Source organism: Rhamphochromis longiceps, linkage group LG17, assembly GCF_057381845.1.
Source record: "Rhamphochromis longiceps isolate RC_006_pf linkage group LG17, R_longiceps_female_GT1.1, whole genome shotgun sequence".
Lineage (NCBI taxonomy): Eukaryota > Metazoa > Chordata > Actinopteri > Cichliformes > Cichlidae > Rhamphochromis > Rhamphochromis longiceps.
The window spans coordinates 31,835,394-31,854,075 of record NC_140573.1 but is presented as its reverse complement, the minus strand read 5'-3'; the positions used below and the strand labels follow the sequence as shown (position 1 = coordinate 31,854,075).

General features: G+C 41.4%; 1 protein-coding gene across 1 annotated transcript in view; it reads right to left on the bottom strand.

The window, feature by feature from the left end:
- Positions 1-415: 415 nt before the first annotated feature.
- Positions 416-18,682, bottom strand: part of plxna4 (plexin A4) — a 261,846-nt gene continuing 243,579 nt past the window's right edge. Inside the window, exons 28-32 of the mRNA XM_085387521.1 lie at positions 17,095-17,285; positions 9,816-9,985; positions 5,169-5,381; positions 2,802-2,952; positions 416-2,419 (exon numbers count right to left, since the gene is read on the bottom strand). Coding sequence (XP_085243647.1) covers positions 2,324-2,419; positions 2,802-2,952; positions 5,169-5,381; positions 9,816-9,985; positions 17,095-17,285 — 821 coding nt within the window. The 3' untranslated portion in view covers positions 416-2,323. The remainder of the gene's footprint in view (positions 2,420-2,801; positions 2,953-5,168; positions 5,382-9,815; positions 9,986-17,094; positions 17,286-18,682) is intronic.

The window sequence follows — 18,682 nt, the reverse complement described above, 5'->3', positions numbered from 1 at the left end:
ATAGGGGGACTGGTCTGGATAAAGGTTCCACCTTAAACGAAAGTTATAGTTTTTATAACATGAACAATCCACTTTTTCCATCTTGATTCTTCCAAGCAAAAGAAAGATAAAAGAACACATCCACATCATCATTGCAAGGCTTAATTTTCTTATTTTTCACTTTTTTTTTTTTTAAATAAGTTTCTTAAATTGTTTACGTTTTACATGCGCTTAAAAAGCCAATAAAGGACCCAAGGTGGACCTAGGGCGGTCTTCACACATTCACATCACCACATGGGGCACGTTGTCAAGGCAAAAGAAAGGGCAGAGGTCAAAATATACGGAGGGCGCCTCCATCTTTCCATCGCTCTCTCCCATAGTGGGGATTCACATCCAACAAGTCTTATCTATGTCCATCATTTTCTGTTTATCTTGCCGTGATGCTCACGTCTTGCTCTGCTTTATCAGATCTTTTTTTTTTTTTTTTAATTTCTTTTCTTTTTTCCTCTTTTTTTTTTTTTGAGGTTTGGAGAAGGCCGCCCCCTGCCGCCACTGAGGACAACTACACTAATACAGACAAGAGCGCCTCAAACAGTTACACACTCAGGAGTTGGGGTTTTTGCCGTATGCAACTAGCTACCATCTCCAATGCTTGTGCAAAACAGAAAAACTGGTAAGTCAGGAGCTGGACGAAAAAGGGGGTGAACGGTGTGCCGAGAGCCAGAGAGACCCGGGATGATGAAAGGAGGATCGGATCACCTCGCCCACAGAGCCTGTCACCTCGACACACTGAGGTCAGAAAAATCACACATGTTGCTTAAAGTTCAAGTCACAATATTTTTTTTTTTTGTCTTAGAAGTGGTTGTCTTATACATAGTCCTTTGTTTGTCAGTTCCTCAGTGGCACTTTATAAATACATTTTTGACCATTTTTGAAAATTTCAAGCTCCTTTGGTTTTTGGCTGACCAACTAAGTCCGTGTCATTTGATTTCTTCACACAAAAGTCTTAAACTTGGGACATTCCGGGAAAGAAGTGCTACTCTCACAACAGAGCCTCTTTAGGTAGCACACGCTGTATTGAATCATTCTTGTTTTTCTTGATCAAGCAGTTTCTTACCCAGTGCATTTCAGTCAGCTCTTCCCTTTACGTCCTCCATTGTTGGTGTAGAAATCTGGGCAGTCAGGATGTTGGGTAGCTGCTGAGTGTGTGTGCGTTTTGTGTGCATGTGTGTGCTTTGATAGACCGTCGCAGCGGCGACACAAGGTTGGAAGTGGCAAGAGCCAGGCAAAGACTGCTACTGGTGTTTGGAGTAGCAGTCAAAACACTGTCTTCCAGAGTTGGTTGTGTGCTTTTTCTTTTTTTACAAAGGATCCAACTTGGGCGGGGGCTCCAGGGTTTCATCTAATAGCTTAATTTTGCAGTAGCTATATAAGCCAAATGGAAGCAGAAATCATGAGCACTTTCTTAAATGTATGCTGGGCCAGGTAAAAATGTGTGCATGTCGCAAAGGGCTATAGGCTGGGGATGCTCTGGTTTGTAAAGTTCATCATGGTTCAGTAAAGGAAAAGTTCAGAGAAGCTATAATCCTTCCCTTCCCCCATCAGTCTTTTTCTTAAATACAACTCCAGCTACATTAAAGAACACAAGAACATTCTAGGCTTGCCTGGATTTGCCCCAGATTTCACGGATATGTATGCTTTGCTTGAAGGTACAGTGTAAACTTGGCAAACCATCCTTGCATGAATTTTCTTCAGAGGTGTTCATTTGGCTTGCAGTCATCAGTGTTGATGCTTCCTCTTGATTCTGTATATTTAATATAGAACTACAATAAACTGAACTCTAGAGATGGTTTTATTTTAACTATCCTATTCTGAAAAGTTCTCAACAAAATGGACACCCAACATTGTGGTTTTTAAAGAATTACCTATCGGTGTAAATTCTTGAAGGCAACATAAAAATGTTTTTCCCCTCTTTCCTTCCAACAGGGGGGATCGACACATTGCCAATATGGCCAGCTTTCAAGCAATCACCCCTTGAAGCTTCTCTGTGGTGAAGCTGAGGGATCCCCCACATTGCACTGTGGGAAACGCCAACCTCAGCTCCGGGCCACCCCTCGCATAACTTCAGGTAAACTAGTCTATGCAGCAGAGTGAATGGGAAGAAAAAAACAACAACAACAAAAAACAAAAACAGGAAGCAGAAAAAAAGTTAGAGGAAGAATTCATCTCTGAAAGGCTGAGGGAGGAAGTCACATGATGAAAAAAGATGGGGACAGGTCTTCGCTCAGGCACGGCTCGGTTTCTGACGGGGTCTCTTCCCAGTGCACCCTGGGAAGTGCGGTTCTCAGCTCTCCAGACTCATGAAGGCCACCACCTGCTCCAGCTTAAAGGCCAGCCTCTGTTTCCTGGCTGCATCGTCCTGCTCCAGTGCGCACACAATCTGCCGGCGTGACCGTGAAAAAGACACACAACACTATTACTAAAAGCACTCAACATAACAGGACTTTAAAAATCCAGCAAATTACTATTTGTGTTACTATAGAAATTGATTGTAGCTATTGATATACTGGCTTGGATTTGGGGAGTGCTTGAGCTTGACTGTCCCACTGTACCCAGCTGGCCTACACTCACTGTTCTTGGCTTCAGGTAGTCCCTTTTACTTCCCACATTTTAATACACTATCTGTTCTTTCATTGACTTTTCATGACTTTTGGGGGTTAAATGCCTGGGCGTGGTACGATTTGCCTCTTATAAGTACCCCCTTAGTTAGCGACAGCACTGATGTGTTGCCCAAAGGTGTAATAGGTCCCAGCATTACGTACCTCCTCAGTGTATTTCCCCACATAGGAGTAGATCTCGCTGAGAGAGCTCATGGTGTTGAACTCATTCATGTGCATCCGCGACTGCTCTGCCAGGTAGGCATTCATGTCTTGGTCACTGATCGCTGGCATCTTGTTAATGTCTGAGTAGTATCTGTGAAGAGAGGGCAGGAGGAACAATACAAAGCATTAAGGTGTGTTTACAGCAGCAAAAAAAAAAAAAGATGCTAAAAGGAAAAGTGCTAAATGATTTTGAAAGCAGAATATGCCCAGTTATGTATTTTTACACAGATGTTTACTTCGGAGTTCATCGTTTATGAATGCCTGACTAATGCGTGGAGCATAGAGACGAAAAGCACGTTTCATAGTAAAGTGACCTAAATGGAACCTGTAGATGCAGAGAGGCCTCATGTTTTAAAATGGAACACTGCAGCAGCATACAGTATACTCACACACGCCGCACTGAGCTAAAGGCAATCAGTCACTGTCAGCAGCAGCTGTGTTGCCCATATCAACTGTGTTGATTAAAGCTGCTTATTTACATATTAAGGTATGTATGGAAAGCAAAATTAAAGTCTTCATTGTATAAATCACAAGATAGCTGTAGGCCCAGCCAGTACAGTTAGGTTACTTTTTACTAAGTAAGCTAGCTGTTCAGTAGTTTCTTTGTTGAAATGTGAAATAACCTGTCACAATATGAAATTGTGAAAGCCTCAAACTGAACTGATGTGTGACAATTATGCGGATTAAAGACTGCTGCAGTGTTTGCATTTTTGCTGTTGCAAAATATCTTTTGCAGCGATCACTTTCATTACTAGTGTTGTCGTGTTAGGTGGAAAATGTGAGTATATCTCTAATGAGATCAACCCCATTTTGGCATTCTTCTTCACCACCAACTTTTTAAATTTAATTCATTGAAATCTTTAAATACCAGTAATTAGTTGGTCAATTATTTGCAGAAGTGAAATAAAAATACTGCTTTACCAATTTAACATCCAGTTTGTTGCAAGTGCCGATGTCTCTACAGTAACGTTTACTACTGAAGTTTAAAAGCCGTTAAAGGAAAAACCACCACACGTATTCCATACTTTTAAAGGTATAGATTTATATGCAAGCAGTCTTGTATACAAATAATGTAATGACAGGTGTGATGGATTTGTCATTGTCTGGAGACCTTCAACTCCCACATCAAATTCAGAGCAGGTGGCAGGAGCTCACGGGTCTGCTTCACTTCACAACACCTTTTTAATAACATCAACATATTGTAGCAAGTAAAAAGCTTTGGGATATCGTGGCTCTGCCCAGCTGCATAGCATGGAAGTGCTGAATGCAGTTGTTGTCTTATGTAATTTATTAGTGGCTGAAGTGGTGTTTCAAGCAAAGTCTCAGCAGGGTAGTACTGAGCGAGACACACTGATTTCAAGGGATGGAGATATCCACTGGCCTGCTAACCAGCTAAAGCAGCGTCCTCTCTTTCTAACCAAGATAGAGGAGGAGGGAGACAGAGAACAGTAGGATATCTCGTCTGAACCTCTACAGTGATCAGTTTCTTTCTGACCTGTAAATCCCTTGCTGTGGCACTTTGGACAGTAAAGTGAAACGGCATAAGATCCACTTTTGACCATTAGTGTGGCTCTTTAAAAAAGATTAAGACAGTTTCACTTTGCAGTAATCACTGATTTGAAAGAATCATTTGTAAAAGTACAAAATACACTGACGCCATTCTGTGATACCAGGCATTCCCTGTTTATATGCAGTTATTAAAAAACAAAACATGCAACCAGCATTTTCCCCTCACAGTAGCAGCTGCTCTATTCTGTCCACGCATATCTTTTTTATGCATCGCTTATAGGAGACCAGAGAGAGCCACACAATCCCGAGCCTGAATCCCCTCATTTGGTTCCACCCATTCAAGCACTGCACATATATTCTCATCCTGAGGCTTGCTTTGCAACAACGCTACAGCCACATAAATACTCGGAACCACTTCACAGTACCCCATCTTTTATTCAGGACCTCTTTGCCTCCCCTGCTGACAAATAAATTTAATAAAACTTCCATTTTAACAAATTACCGGCTTCTGCTGCCTGCAACTCTCAAAAATGCTTCCCTTGATTTTTTTTTTTTCTCTCCCCCCTACTCACACACACTGGCTCCTATGTCCTGTAGATCTTATGCCCTGGGCACTCCCATCTATTCCCACTGCATTGTAATTTGGATTGGGTTTCACAGCTCATAGATCACATTGCTACAGTCGCATTGTGTGTGCTGGAATGAAACACGCTTAATGCAGGTTTTCTGATGGTTCTTTCTCTCTTCATCTATCCAGTAATTGGTGTGTATGCACATGCGCTTTTCTTGACAGCTTACCTCTCCACCCAGCTCTTGTAGCTGGGGATGTCCTTGGCATAAAGCAGCTTGTTGGAGGGTGAGTCTTTCCCAAGGCGGTGCTCTGAGGTGGAGCAGGAGTCCATGAAAGTCTGGGCCACCACAGACAGACAGGCGTCTGTGATGCTGCTCTTATGGATGTCAAACACAAACTGGGGGTTTTTAATCACATTCACCCAGAAACGCAGAGGTAGGCTGTCAGAGAGGGAAAAGAGAACAAAAAGTAGTTTAGTATCAAACTCAAACTCATGCAGCTTTTGCACTTTAACTTTTCATTCCCTGATAAATAATTGTTTGTTGCTGTTTTCTTTAAATTCCTTTTAATTTTCCCAATCTTGATATTTCCAATTCTGGACACAACAATATGAAATTCTTTAATATAATTCCTTTCACCTGTAAAATAAATAAATAAAGGTAGTCTCTTAATAAAATCTAAAACTGAGTCATGCTAACTAATGTAGTCTGTTAGGCTTCCTGTGGGGGAAAAAAAAAAAAAAGAGTTTTGCAGTGATTGTTCAGTTCTGTCTCGGTGACAGAATGCTTGAATAGCCATTCAAATGGGCGAACAAAGAGTGTGAAGTAAAACAACAGCCTATGTCCGGTTGAGCTGCTCTGAGATTAAGTCCCTAAATGCCGTTTTCAAATTTGCTACAGCCAGCTAGTCAATAGGCATGAACATATTATTCACCAGAAGGGACGAGGATTCATTCACTTTGCAAAGCTAGTACACAGGCCCTGCTGTTGCTGATGTGCTCTATTTGATGTGTGTGCTCAATTCAATAAAGCCTTTATCTTTAAAACCAGGTGGTGGCTGGCTCTCATTTTTTTCCTCGCAGTGTCCAGGGGTCCTCGCTGGGGGCCGCGCAGTGACACAGTTCATATTGCCTTTTTTGTGCAAGTGGGTCCTATTTTGTGCCTGTCAGGAATAATAAAAATACACAAGTCTGTTTATTTGCAGGGCTTGTTTCTGCCAAAATGAATAGATATAGGGCCAGCTTTATCTGTGTATTGCTGTGAAAGGGGCTCAGGTGGTATTAAGAAAAAGCTGAGTGTTACTTGGATCTCTGTATCTTTACTTTTCTCTGGGCTCTGCGCTTTTAGCTGATGTGACAAAAATCAACAGACACTGCTGCAGTCTACGCTACACAGAAGTTTCTGCGTGTAGGAGAAAAAGAGTATAAAATGTAAAAAAAAAACCAAAAACAAAACCTGAAACACATTCATTTAAAGTACCGCCAATGTTCCTCAACAATCCACTGAGCATTTATTCTAGTACAACCACCCACAAAGATATTCAGCTGTAATGTAACAAAAGAGGATTTAAACTCAGAATGAGGAAAGACTCAGCATTATGACTTCAAAATTAATCTAAGCAAAAAATCTAGTGGGATTAGGTGCAGGGATCAAAGGAATATTAACACGGCTGCTGTGCTGTCTTGATTGTTGACAAGCTGGCGTTTCAATGGGGCAATGGATTCTAAGATGATGAGATTTTGCACAATTTTGTGTGTGCAAAATTACCACCATAATAAGTATGCCTTATCCATTGAAAATAGGCAAATCTGAGTTTACTCCTGCTGAGTAGCTTTAGGAATCTGAATGATGGTCATGATCGGTCCTTTTGGTTAGGGATTAGGTTAAATATCAGCTGCCAAGATCAAGGGCATCTCATATCCTAAAGATTTTATGCTGGCAGAGTAAGAAAAGGGCCCACTGATTCATCACTTGAAAGTGCAGTCATTTCAAACTGATAAAAGGGTGTGATATAGTTTAAAAAACAAAACTGTATAATTAAGCAAGCAAAATAAGCAACAGTTTAGACAGCATCTTTACCAAAACTGGGCAGATGTAAATAGGAGAATTATTTCTGTTCTAAAGGCAAAATGTGACCAGAACAAATGTGATTCTAACTAGTTGCTTTTCTCTTATTTTTTGAATGCATCCACACTTTAACACTGGTACCTAACAACACCTGCAAACAGCTAAGTCCCCCTTGTGGTCCCTGAAAACCACCTCATGCAGCCCTTTGCATCTGCAATTTTAGGATGGTTCTGCCCATTTTGTGGAATGGGCCTAATGAATTAGCTTACCATTGGCAGGAAAAGAATCACAGATGTTGTGATGTACAACATCTCACTGGTGCCATTATGGCATAGACATGCAGTGAGCTAAATTTGGAATTAACAGCTTTATAAAGGTGACCTGACTGAGTTTGGTTCCAGTCAGGGCCTAAGTAAGCAAAACTGTGCTATTTTATTCCTGTGATTGGCACCTTATACTTAGGTCTGCCACAGTGGTAGTAGTAAGCAATCTGAGTAGGATTCCGTTGCAGTATGATGGCAGAAAAGAGGGGTGTATGTGGCAGTTTTGCACAATAATTAAAATTCTGTCTGTTCCATCCCAAAATGCAGCGCATATAGACGGACACACGCGGACCAAATACAGAGGAGTGAGGATGAGAGCGGACACTAACACACTGCCACTAATCCAAAAGATACCATCTGGAGATGCTCTGGGAGCCAGTGACTCATGTACGCACATACTGACTGTACACACATACAAAACATGTTACAACTCTGTCACACAATACATACAAAACTAACAGTTTAACTAAATTTAACTTTGCACCATGAAAATACAGTTTATTTCAAAAAGAAGTAAAACTGCTGAAAAAGAAGTTTAAACTGTTAAACTGTCCACACCTAGTACATTTGCCTTAATCATCTGTCGTGATTCTGCAAGGTGTGCCACCAACCACGTCATAGGCATAGGCAAAGTTACTATGCATCTCTGTTGACAGTCAAGCACAAGAAAATGCTTGAAGAACTAATATCTACATATCTAAAGGCTATTTCAGCCGTTAAGATGTGCAGGACAAATGATAATTAGGTTTTATAGTGTTTACAACATGCCTTTTGCAGTTTGGTTTGATCTGAATATATCTTGGTGGTCATTTACACTCATATTTAGCACTGTGCACTTTGCACACTGCTCAATGCACATTTTAAAATGTAGTGTAGCAGCATCATAGAGGTATAGAAAGGCATAGTATTTTTTTTTCTTTTTGATAGTCTTGCTTTGATATAAAGGACTTGGACTATAAAAGTTCAGCGATACATTAAGGTCACTTTCAGGTCTTTAGGGTGTATGGAAACGTGGTCAGCATTAATCATGCCAAAGCAACTGTCTGCTTTTATTTTAGAAAAATTATGAAAATTTTCTCACTGAATGGGGGAAAATAGTGGTTCACAATCTGATTTCAGTATAGATTTCGCAAACTTCTAAACATTCGTCTAATAAAAAAAACAAAACGGTTGACTGGTAAGCTATAGCAACAAATACACTGGCATGATATGACAATGGTATAAGGCTGAAGGATCTAACATAAGTTAGGTTATATCAGGGGACACAGAAGGAAGGGAACCCTCAAGGTGGGGGTAGTAGTAGAATATAGGGGCTCCTGCTGCAGTTGAAGTTAATGGCGTGTACAATAACTGTGGAACTGACAGGTTTAATGGGATGGGGGCTCAGCTTGGAAGGGACACTGACATTATTATTTTCTACCATGAGACAAAACGAAGGCTTCTGTTGAAGCCAAGATTGCAGTCTTTTAAGATGAGGTCATGAGGTTATGCATATGCACGCGCGGGGAGGTGCTTAAGGGCACAATCATACGCACGTTCCACACTGAGAAGGTATTTGTGGTGGCATCAGCACAAACTGTGCTCAGTCTCAGTGGCTTTTTCTCAGGCTGTGCTATGATAAATTGTGCTTTATTTATAGCCCTACAGTGAAAGTCTAATGGGGAGAAGCACGTCGACTTCTCAGAACACTTAACACACACTGTGACTGGCCCGGTAACACAGAGAAAAACCCTAAAATTAGGCTCATAAGATAAAGTAAATAATATTTTCCTTCAGCCTCTCCCTACCCATTCCTTTATGTCTATTCGTCCCTCGATACACATAAATTTTTCCTCCAATATCTGTGGTTCTCCTGGGCCTTGGGTTGAGTGATGCATGCTGGGATCTTGGCAGAGGCTATGAGGCTAATGAGATATTAGTGTGCATTTAACTCCCACTGTGTTCACTTCCTTTTCTTCACCTTTTCATTCCTCTGCTCACCCCATTCCAGGGCACTGTCAGTTATTTAACCCCAGCCAACCTTTTAAGGTGGACTCACAGGTCAATATGGTATAAATTAATCAGCAGATATTAATTTAGAGGTGTACTTCTGCACCCGGGAGTGAACATCTGTCACTTTAGAGAATTCCACAGTGACAGGAATTTTTTTTTTTTGGCCCAGTTATCCATGATAATAGATGGAGAGTCTTGGCAGCCAATTGGATTAGCCCCTTGTGGTTGGCTTTAATGAAGATTACACACCCCTGTGGTTAATGGATATTAGGAAAGGAAGAGGCGTATTGTGAAACTTGGCTCTGACAGGGCAATACCCAGGCAATGCCAGAGTGCCTGTAGTACTTTTAAAAATCAAAATGCCCATCAATGATCCAAATAACTGTTTAAGGAGTCTTAAACATTCCCATTCTGTGCGCTTGACACCAATTACTTGGTGTGTATGCATATTTCCATATCAGCACCCACAGCATATTTAGATTCAGATACTCACCAGTTGCTCTTCCATGTGTGTCGGACATGCGGGTCATGGATGTTGTGTTTGTCGGCCTGCTCATCCAGGAAGTCAAACATATATTTGATGGCCAGTGGCAGAGCGCTGCCTCGATGGGCTGTGCTAAAGATGGTCTCAAACAGGTCATCCACAAACTTCTGTAGCGTACCCTACAGAGCAAGGAGAGGAGAGTTACAAAGATTCAGTCATTCTCTCATTTTTCAAAACTTCACTAACAGTAGCAGAAATGCCATTAATATGTATATTTGTTTCTGTGTCAGTTTGAGTTGTGCAGTGCACGACACTTTCTCTCCCAGCGCCGATGTTTATGTGTCTGACTCATATCTCACAGACCCTGCCCTTAAATCTGCTTGCAGCTTTGATGGGGGAAATTGTTATTTCACAGCTGACTTTTAATAATATCTAGGAACAGGAGGCGCATCTCCTAAGCCTCTTTGTGCTGCCGGATTAGCTCCCACACTGCACCATTGACCCTAATTTGATTTAATGTTGGTGACTTTAAGAAGGAGGAGGAGAAGAGAGACAGAGAGTGAGAGAATCTAATCCTCTTGTAAAGAATGAGCTGATGGGATGCACGGGAAAAAGGCGAGAGCCAGAGATGGAAATGAAACCACACAAGTTTCCTATCAGAAGAAGAGGCCATTGAGTGTGGCAGATGAGGTGTGTACAGGCATTGGCAAATAAAAATCCAATTTGGGTGGAGCGGGTGACCAAATCACAGAGTCAGGAGAGATAGAAGGGGAGAATGGGAGGAGGGAATCCTGTTAGTTCGACAATCATGGCTATAATTCTAATGTGGCCCACATTCCCGGCAGCTTACCATTTTTCTATGCAGACGGTATCACATCTCTATATCAAGCCCACGTGCCTTCCTAGTTGCTAAGGGAAGGCCTATCGGGTACATGTGTGCAGAGACAGTGAAATCTGTGTATGTGCCTACTAGTGCTTAGGCTGTGACATTTTACGTCATCCTCGATCTCAAGGGGTGCACCACTATCAACACTGTCATCATCACAGGGTTCTCTTGGTCCCTGGTGGAGCTGAAACTGCCAACATAACCCCCCCACGACCATCTACCCTGTCATTAGACTGCACTCTAAACACAATGTGTCATCTGGATGTTTTGATGCCATCTGCCTCCGCATTGAAATGCAAGGAAAGCGACGTTGGGGATAGCAATGAAACAGGGAGGCTGAGACAGGCGCGCACACACACACTCTCAAGTGTACAAGTGGAGGGAAAATGCAGTCCTTCCCTGCACCAGTCCACACACGTGAACACGTCCTGTACCCACACTCAAGAGTGTCACTGATGGAGCTAATATGAGAGATGTGAGTGGCGTTGCCAAGGAGAGGTATTTATTGGTAAGGTGAAAGCCAAACACAGTCAATTACACTGCCTGTCTGCCCAATCATTTCTCAGCAAGAGAGATGGCCAGCCAAGATAAACTGGTTATTTCTCAAAAACAATCCATCTGGAAAGACGATGCGCTGTCCGTAGTCAGAAGCCACCTTCCTGCACTCAGGAACGAGATAATGGCAGGAAAATGGAGCGACTCACAGAGGCTGAGAGGCGACGTGTTCATGTGTGAAGGTGTGTGGAGAACTATACAGTATGTGTCATGACGATAGCTGCTTTGTTTTTCCTGCCTCATCCCATTCTGGGATCTGTAGTTTGTTTATTAATTTCTTTCATATGCCCTGCACTTCACAGTCACTATTGCGCCTCTCTTTCCCTGTTAACTGATCACCAGACTTGTTGGTTTTCCGGTGTGTAGAATCTCACCACTAAATGTCAGCAGATTGCAGATTTTTAGTCACCCGTTTTCATACACCTCCCAGTTCTACTGCATAATCCTGCGGTGCTACGGTGGCCGCTGTAGGACTAACAACTCTGGTCACTGTTTAACTGTAGTGAGTGTATGCTGTCAGCAAGTGTTTCCCTCTCCTGATGTGTATATCTATTAACTCTGTGTAAGGAGTTGATGAGTCAGCCAGTGTTAGTCAAACTTTCTTCAAAGTGGCGCTAACATTGTTGAACTTGGGCACTTTGGTCTCATACGATGTGGGAATCTACTTAATTGGTTTATCAGAACAATGGTGTTATTTTTAGGACATAAGCATGGCCTTAAAGGTGGCATTACGTTAGCTTTTAATCAGCTGTTCATCTTCAACAAACCAGCGTCTGCTTGTATGTATTCTTAATGAATTCATTCATGAAGTTTGTGAAAATACGTTTTGGAAGATGCAAGTACACACTCGTGAACAAGACCCCGAGATACTTAAAGTCCTCCACTTGGGGCAGGAACTTGTCTCTCGCCCGGAGTGGGCACTCCACCCGTTTCCAGCTGAGGGCCATGGCCTCAGATTTGCAGGTGCTGATTCTCATTCCCACCGCTTCACACTCGGCTGCGAACCGTTCCAGAGCGAGCTGGAGGCCATCACCCGATGAAGCCAACTACATCATCCAGAGAAGGGAGCGGGAGATTGACAGACGGTGCAGTCGCTGCTGTAGCTGCAGTGATGCGGACGCTGTACCGGTGGTGAAAAGAGAGCTGAGTATAAAAGCAAAGCGCTCCATTTACAGGTCGATCTGCATCCCTACCCTCACCTATGGTCACGAGCTGTGGGTAGTGACTGAAAGAATGAGATCGCAGATACAGAAGCGGCGGAAATCAGCTTCCTCTGAAGGCTGGCTGGCCTCTCCCTTAGAGATAGGGTGAGAAGTTTAGGTATCCAGGAGGGGCTCAAGTAGAGCCGCTGCTCCTCCACATCGAAAGGAGCCAGTTGAGGTGGTTCAGGCATCTGACAAGGATGCCTCCTGGGCGCCTCCTGGTTGAGGTGTTACAGGCATGTCCCACCGGGAGGAGGCCCAGATCAGACCCAGGACACCCCGGAGAGATTATATCTCTCAGCTGGCCCAGGAACTCCTTGGTGTTCCCCCAGACAAGCTGGAGGAGGTGGCTGGGGAGAGGGAGGTCTGGGCTTCTCTGCTTAGGCTGCTGCCCCTGCGACACGGCCGCGGATAAGTAGAAGAAGATGGATGGATGGAAGGTAATTACCCACTAATCAATGTATAAGTATGAGCAAAATATTATTTTTTTTAGTATTTAGTATTAAATGACCTCAAAAAACAACTGACTGCAACTTTAAGTGTACTGACTATAAGTATGTGGTATCACTAGTTCAAGATTCTTTATTCGTCACATGCATAGTTATGCAGGTATAACACACATTGAAATGTAACCTGACACGCTCCTCAACTTGTGCAAAAAAGGGGGGGAGAGAGGAAGAACATTATGTGAATGTGCAGTAGTAGCATTGTATGCTAGTGAATGTACAGAATGTACATTAAGTGTAGTATTCCAAGTCAAGGTAGAGACAAACGAAATATGGTAAATAATCACATACTAACCTTTGTCTTTGTCAATTCAATTGTATTTATATAGGGCTAGAGCTGGGCGATATGAGATTTTTTCATATCACGATATGTTTTTTTCATTTCAGGCGATAACGATATCTATCACGATATAAGCCAAATAACTATATTTGTAAGATTTAAATGTGCCGTTGCTCACAAGTAAAATGTGAAATAATCAGCAGCTTGTTTTTATTTAAATATTTATTTCCCATAATAAGTTCAACAGGGTAGATGTACTTAAGGAACATGAGACTTTTTCAGATAAATAAAGGCAAATATTGCAAACTACACAAAAGGCAGCCGCTAAAGCGTTTAAGTTTCAAAATAGAACAAACGAAACAGACTAAATTGTCAATTCCACTTAGAAACAAAATATTAATTCTAAAAATAAATCTTAGTTTGTTTTACAGAAGAACAGACAAAACTGACTAACTTTTGTCAATATCAAATAAACTGAGAACTAAAAGGAAATTCTCAATCTCTCCTTGTTGTATAGCTTAGCTTTTCAAACAGTTTTAACAGTTACTTTAGTCTGACAAAAGCCGAATGACGAATTAGCGCTTCCAGTCAGAGACTGAGGCTACGTCCACACGTACACGGGTATTTTTGAAAACGGAGATTTTCCGTTTTCGTTTTAAAAAAATAATCCCGTCCACACATAAAGGCAGAAATGAAGGAAAACGCTGCTATGAACATGCCAAAGCAGCAGGTGGCGCTAGATTCCTAACCGTGCAGAAATGTTGGCCAATCAGAAGTCTAGAAGCCTCGGTGGGAAAAAGTAAACAAAGCTGCGGCATAGAAGCAGAACCGAGTCGTATGTGTGGAGGGACAGTAACTGTGTGTATATGTAAGCATTTAAACACTGCAGAGAGTAGAATTAACAGTATTGTAGAAATTCATTTCACCGAAACAATAACGTGGCGCACAGTGTGACGCATGCACCAGTTTATTGTATTTCCAGACTTGCTGTCGGCACAATTTACAGTGCACGCTACTCTATTTTTTGTCAGACTTGAAATAGCCGAAATACCGTCACACTACGGAACTTCTATGGCTCTTCCGTTCGACAATCTCTCCGGCGTTGGAACCATCATCTGTTTTCTCTTCGGTCACGCTCGGTTGATTTTTCTAGTCGGCACACTCATTTCCTCCATTACCCGCTGGCTGCTTCCCAAACAAACACACGTGCGGCTTGGCACTTGTGCTGTACGTAACAAGTCACGCGACGTGACGCTGCGGCTGTGATTGGTTCGGCTCTGCGCTACTTCATTTGGATCGGCTGACCTTTGTTTTTTTTTTTTTTGTTTTTTTGAGGACAAGAGCGGCGAGGTCTATCGCGATAGCTTAATTTCTCTATCGAGTAAAAGTTATATCGCGATACATATCGTTATCGTTCTATCGCCCAGCTCTATATAGGGCGAAATAGTTCCCCCAAGGTGCTTTATATTGCAAGATAAAGACAGTCCAATAACAATGACTGAATAAATCTATTAGACAGTCACGGTGATATATCTACTCAAAAAGGCAGACATCAGTGTTTCAAGTTGTATGGTATTATGTAAATGTGCGAGATTCTACTATAAGACCTTTGGATGGGCCTATGAGTTGCCATGCTAAACTTGGGAATAAGTCTTCCTCCAGATCATGGCAAGCTGTCCAGGTGCAGAGGAAGCGAAGAAACCCCAAAAACCCCACCAAAATTATGATGATTACTATGCTCAGTACTGGGATGATGTCAAGCTGATATGTAATTTTGTTTTCTGCAGTGTTTGTAGTGCCCTACATTGATCCTGCACAATTCAGCCATAGCTCCTAAACACCTTCCAGTGTAGCACGGTAGAGAATTAAGGTACTCTTTGGTAATCTTTTCAGCAGAGCGACCGTGGTATGTGTACGTTAAACTTCTGTTTAACAGCTACAATAAATCCTTTAAGCTTATAGCTGTTACTCTGGGTTTCTCGTCTATTACTCCACTGTGAATTCATCTTAGCTGGGTGCCCACTTGCAGGCTAAATCGCCTCAAATTATAGGCAATTTGTCTAACTGTGGACAGATAAGTATCTTAACTCCCTGAGATAACTTGTTTAATCTGCCCAGCTAAATGCAAATCAACAATTCCTGATAATAAAAAATGAGATTCTGTTTTGCAGATCTATAGTGGGATTGGTAGATGGGATGATAACGTGTACTGTTTTAATGTTAAGCATAAACTTTTTCCACCCTACATTGCAAATATCTTAATGATGTGTTCGGTATCAATATGAACAACAGAACGAGCAGCGTATCATTAGTTTAAATCATTTGTGTTTAGATTTTGAGCTTAGATCGAGATAAATAAATATAACTGGAAAGGGTTTCTTATTGCTGTAAATGCTTTTGTGGTTGTAGAGGCTGTTGTTCACCGGAAAGCAAACACGCTTTCATAAAGACAAAAACAGCAGCGGCAAAAAAAGAGGATTTGTTTGCCTATTATCTAGATGTACTATTTCAAAGACAAGTTGGAATTGGCACAACCAAATTAGTTCCATGTTCCTGCTCATTAGCCAACATGTTCCATAAAGGATGATCATCCTGCTTCTTCCCTCTGTGCCTGTTTAATGGATGTGCTACCGGTGTGTTTGAGACACTCCACTTTAGACTCCTGACACTTTTCATTTATATTGCATATATTGAACTCGGTTTATGTTCTCTGTGTTAACAGCTAAACAAAGACATTCAGAAGATGAAAAGTGGAAGTGCTGGTGAATTTAAAAAAAAAACACATCCTAAACATTTTCAGCTCACAGCCTCCCACTTTCTTTTACCCTCCCCATATGGCTGTGTGAGTCTGATAGAAAGGGTGTATTGGTGTTGGGGGGAAGAGGGACAAGGTGCTTTAAGAGTGGATTGTTCATTTGCATTCAGCTGTTGGATCAAAGTCACATTTTCCTCCAAACCAAATTAACTGTATTTTTTTTTTTCCTTCTTAGGGGCCATTGTCGCAAGACGCATTCAAAGAGACCAATTTTATAGTCATTTCTATATTTGCCTGATAATTTTTTTTTTTTTTTTATAACAGAAAAACCTTCACTGGTTTCATCGGTCTTTTCTTCTTTACCCTTTTTGATATGCTGCTGCATCAATGCAACAGTAATGAAAAAAGAAAAACAAACAGAAATATCCATTTTCTCGTTCTCACCTGAGGGGATAGAGGAATACATTTGAATAATCTTTTCCACTGAGATGACTCATCCAAAGTAAACATGAATATTTAAATACAGCGAGGGATTTTATTCGTTATTATAACACGGGGTAAAAGATGGAGTGACCTTTTAGCCTTTCACCTGCTGAACTGCTTCGGTTAAAGATGCTACTGCTGAGTTGGATAACTTTATTTTGTCTGGTTTGATCATATAAATTGTGCGCGTAGTATTGGCTAAATTGAGCAAGTTGCTAGATAAAGGAGACCTATTATGCTTTTCTGATTTTTCTCTTCAAATTAAACATAGGGAAAGTTTATTTGAGTTAATGAGAGAGGATATCCCTAATGTGGTCATTACAGAAACGCAGCTCTGTCTGTGAGCACTGTACCCCACCCACCAGCTGTTCAGTCTTTGTTTGTGAGGGGCAGCTAATCAGAATAAAGATAACTTAAAAGGAAGTTAAAACATCTTTTTTTTAAAAACAGTGGATAAAAGGATGGGCTGCACCAAAGCCCAATATAATATAAATAATGATTATTTGGCCAGTGATTCATGCAAAGCTACTCTAGTAGAGACGAAGAACAAAAATATGGACCTAGAGGTTAGCACAGTAGGTCCTCACAGATTAGTGTCTCTCCTAAACATAGATTGCTAACCTTGGTGGCCAGAAGTCTTGTCAGGTAGATCTCAGAGACCATCTTGCTCCCGCGGTCGCCCTCTTTCTGGTCTCCGTGCTCGTGGTTCTTAACCAAGTGCCAAACCTTCACCCCACTCTCCAGGTCGGGGGTGATCATAGGAGTACGGGTACGAAGGCTGTCGGGGCTTCCAGTGTACTTGATCATGTTTTCTGTGAGAAACAACATGCTTCAGTTTATGAAATGCTGCTAATTTATGCAAAACACAGAGTCAGATAAGTGTTAATTTTCTTTTATAAAAATCATTAAAAACGTTTTGTTTTGTTGTTCAGATAGTCACAGAAGACAGATTAAAGCTAAATCAAACTAGTGAAAAGGAAAAAAGAAAGAATCAGTCACAGGCAGCACAAACACAATAAAAAAAAGGAAAATGCAACCAAAAAGGCAAAGAAAACTATAACCTGCATGTCAGCAACAGAATGTAGTTTCTTGGTCTGAGGTTTCCAATTTACAGGTGTGTGAGATTGGATATGAAACTTTCAGAAAGTCTGCATGGTTAATTTTTCATGGCTTCTTCTCCAAGTGACAAGACATAGCATTGCCGCCTGACACAAAATCGAACAGGTGTCAGACGAGATGAAATATGTATGGCCCACCCAATGGCCGGAGCGGCGATGACATTTCCAAACACATGGCTCAATGAATGTTTACACAGTGTGAAAAAAAAAATTGATCAGTGGGTGCGGTTTGGAGAGGAGTGTAAAAAGAAAAAAGAAAAAAAGAGTGATTTTCACCGTGACAGAAATCAATCTGTCCAGAGAGAGAAGCAGGAGGAGTGTATGGAGAAGAGAGTCTGCGGGAAAATAAGGGACAGCTGGAGACAACAGATACAAAGTGTGTGTGTTTTTACTACTCATATTTGATCGCAGTATGATCAACTAAAAAAATTCAAACGCCTGCGTCTCCTATAGGGCACTTCACTGAGCGTTATTTGACTGTAGCTTTGTTACAAGGTTAACAAACCACATACACTATATGCAGGACAAGCGCGACACAAAATGTGGTGCTTTGAATTGTTAGCTTTGCCCTTGTGGTATGGCAGAACAGTGTGCTCATTTTGTGGTAATTATTTATTCAAGAAGTTGGAGAGCTGAGGGTGATGCGTAGTGAGTGATACACAGGAGAGAGAGTTTCTTTCTTTTTTTTTTTATTCTATTCTGATCCAGTTCCGCGCGCGCTGTTATATTTCCTGTGTTTCCCTTCTTTTCCTTCTTGTGGTTTTTTGATGGGAACATTACATCAAAGATCAAACACAAAGGTTTCTCCTTTCATTCTCCAACTCAACATGTTATAGAGAATGTTTGTCTGAATCTTTGAACTTTTTTCCACAACTTTCTCACCAGCCCCACTCCTCTTCCTCCTCCTGCTCTTCAGCAGCTCTATTAAATTCACCCTTGTCTATTTCTTCACTATTTGGCTATTGTACTCAGGGAGAGTTCAAAGTCACTCTCAAGTACCACACTAGTTGTGAAGTGCATCACACTTGCATTTGAAGTCAGTCCCTTTAAAAATAAATACATATAACTAAATAAATAAATAAATTAATAAA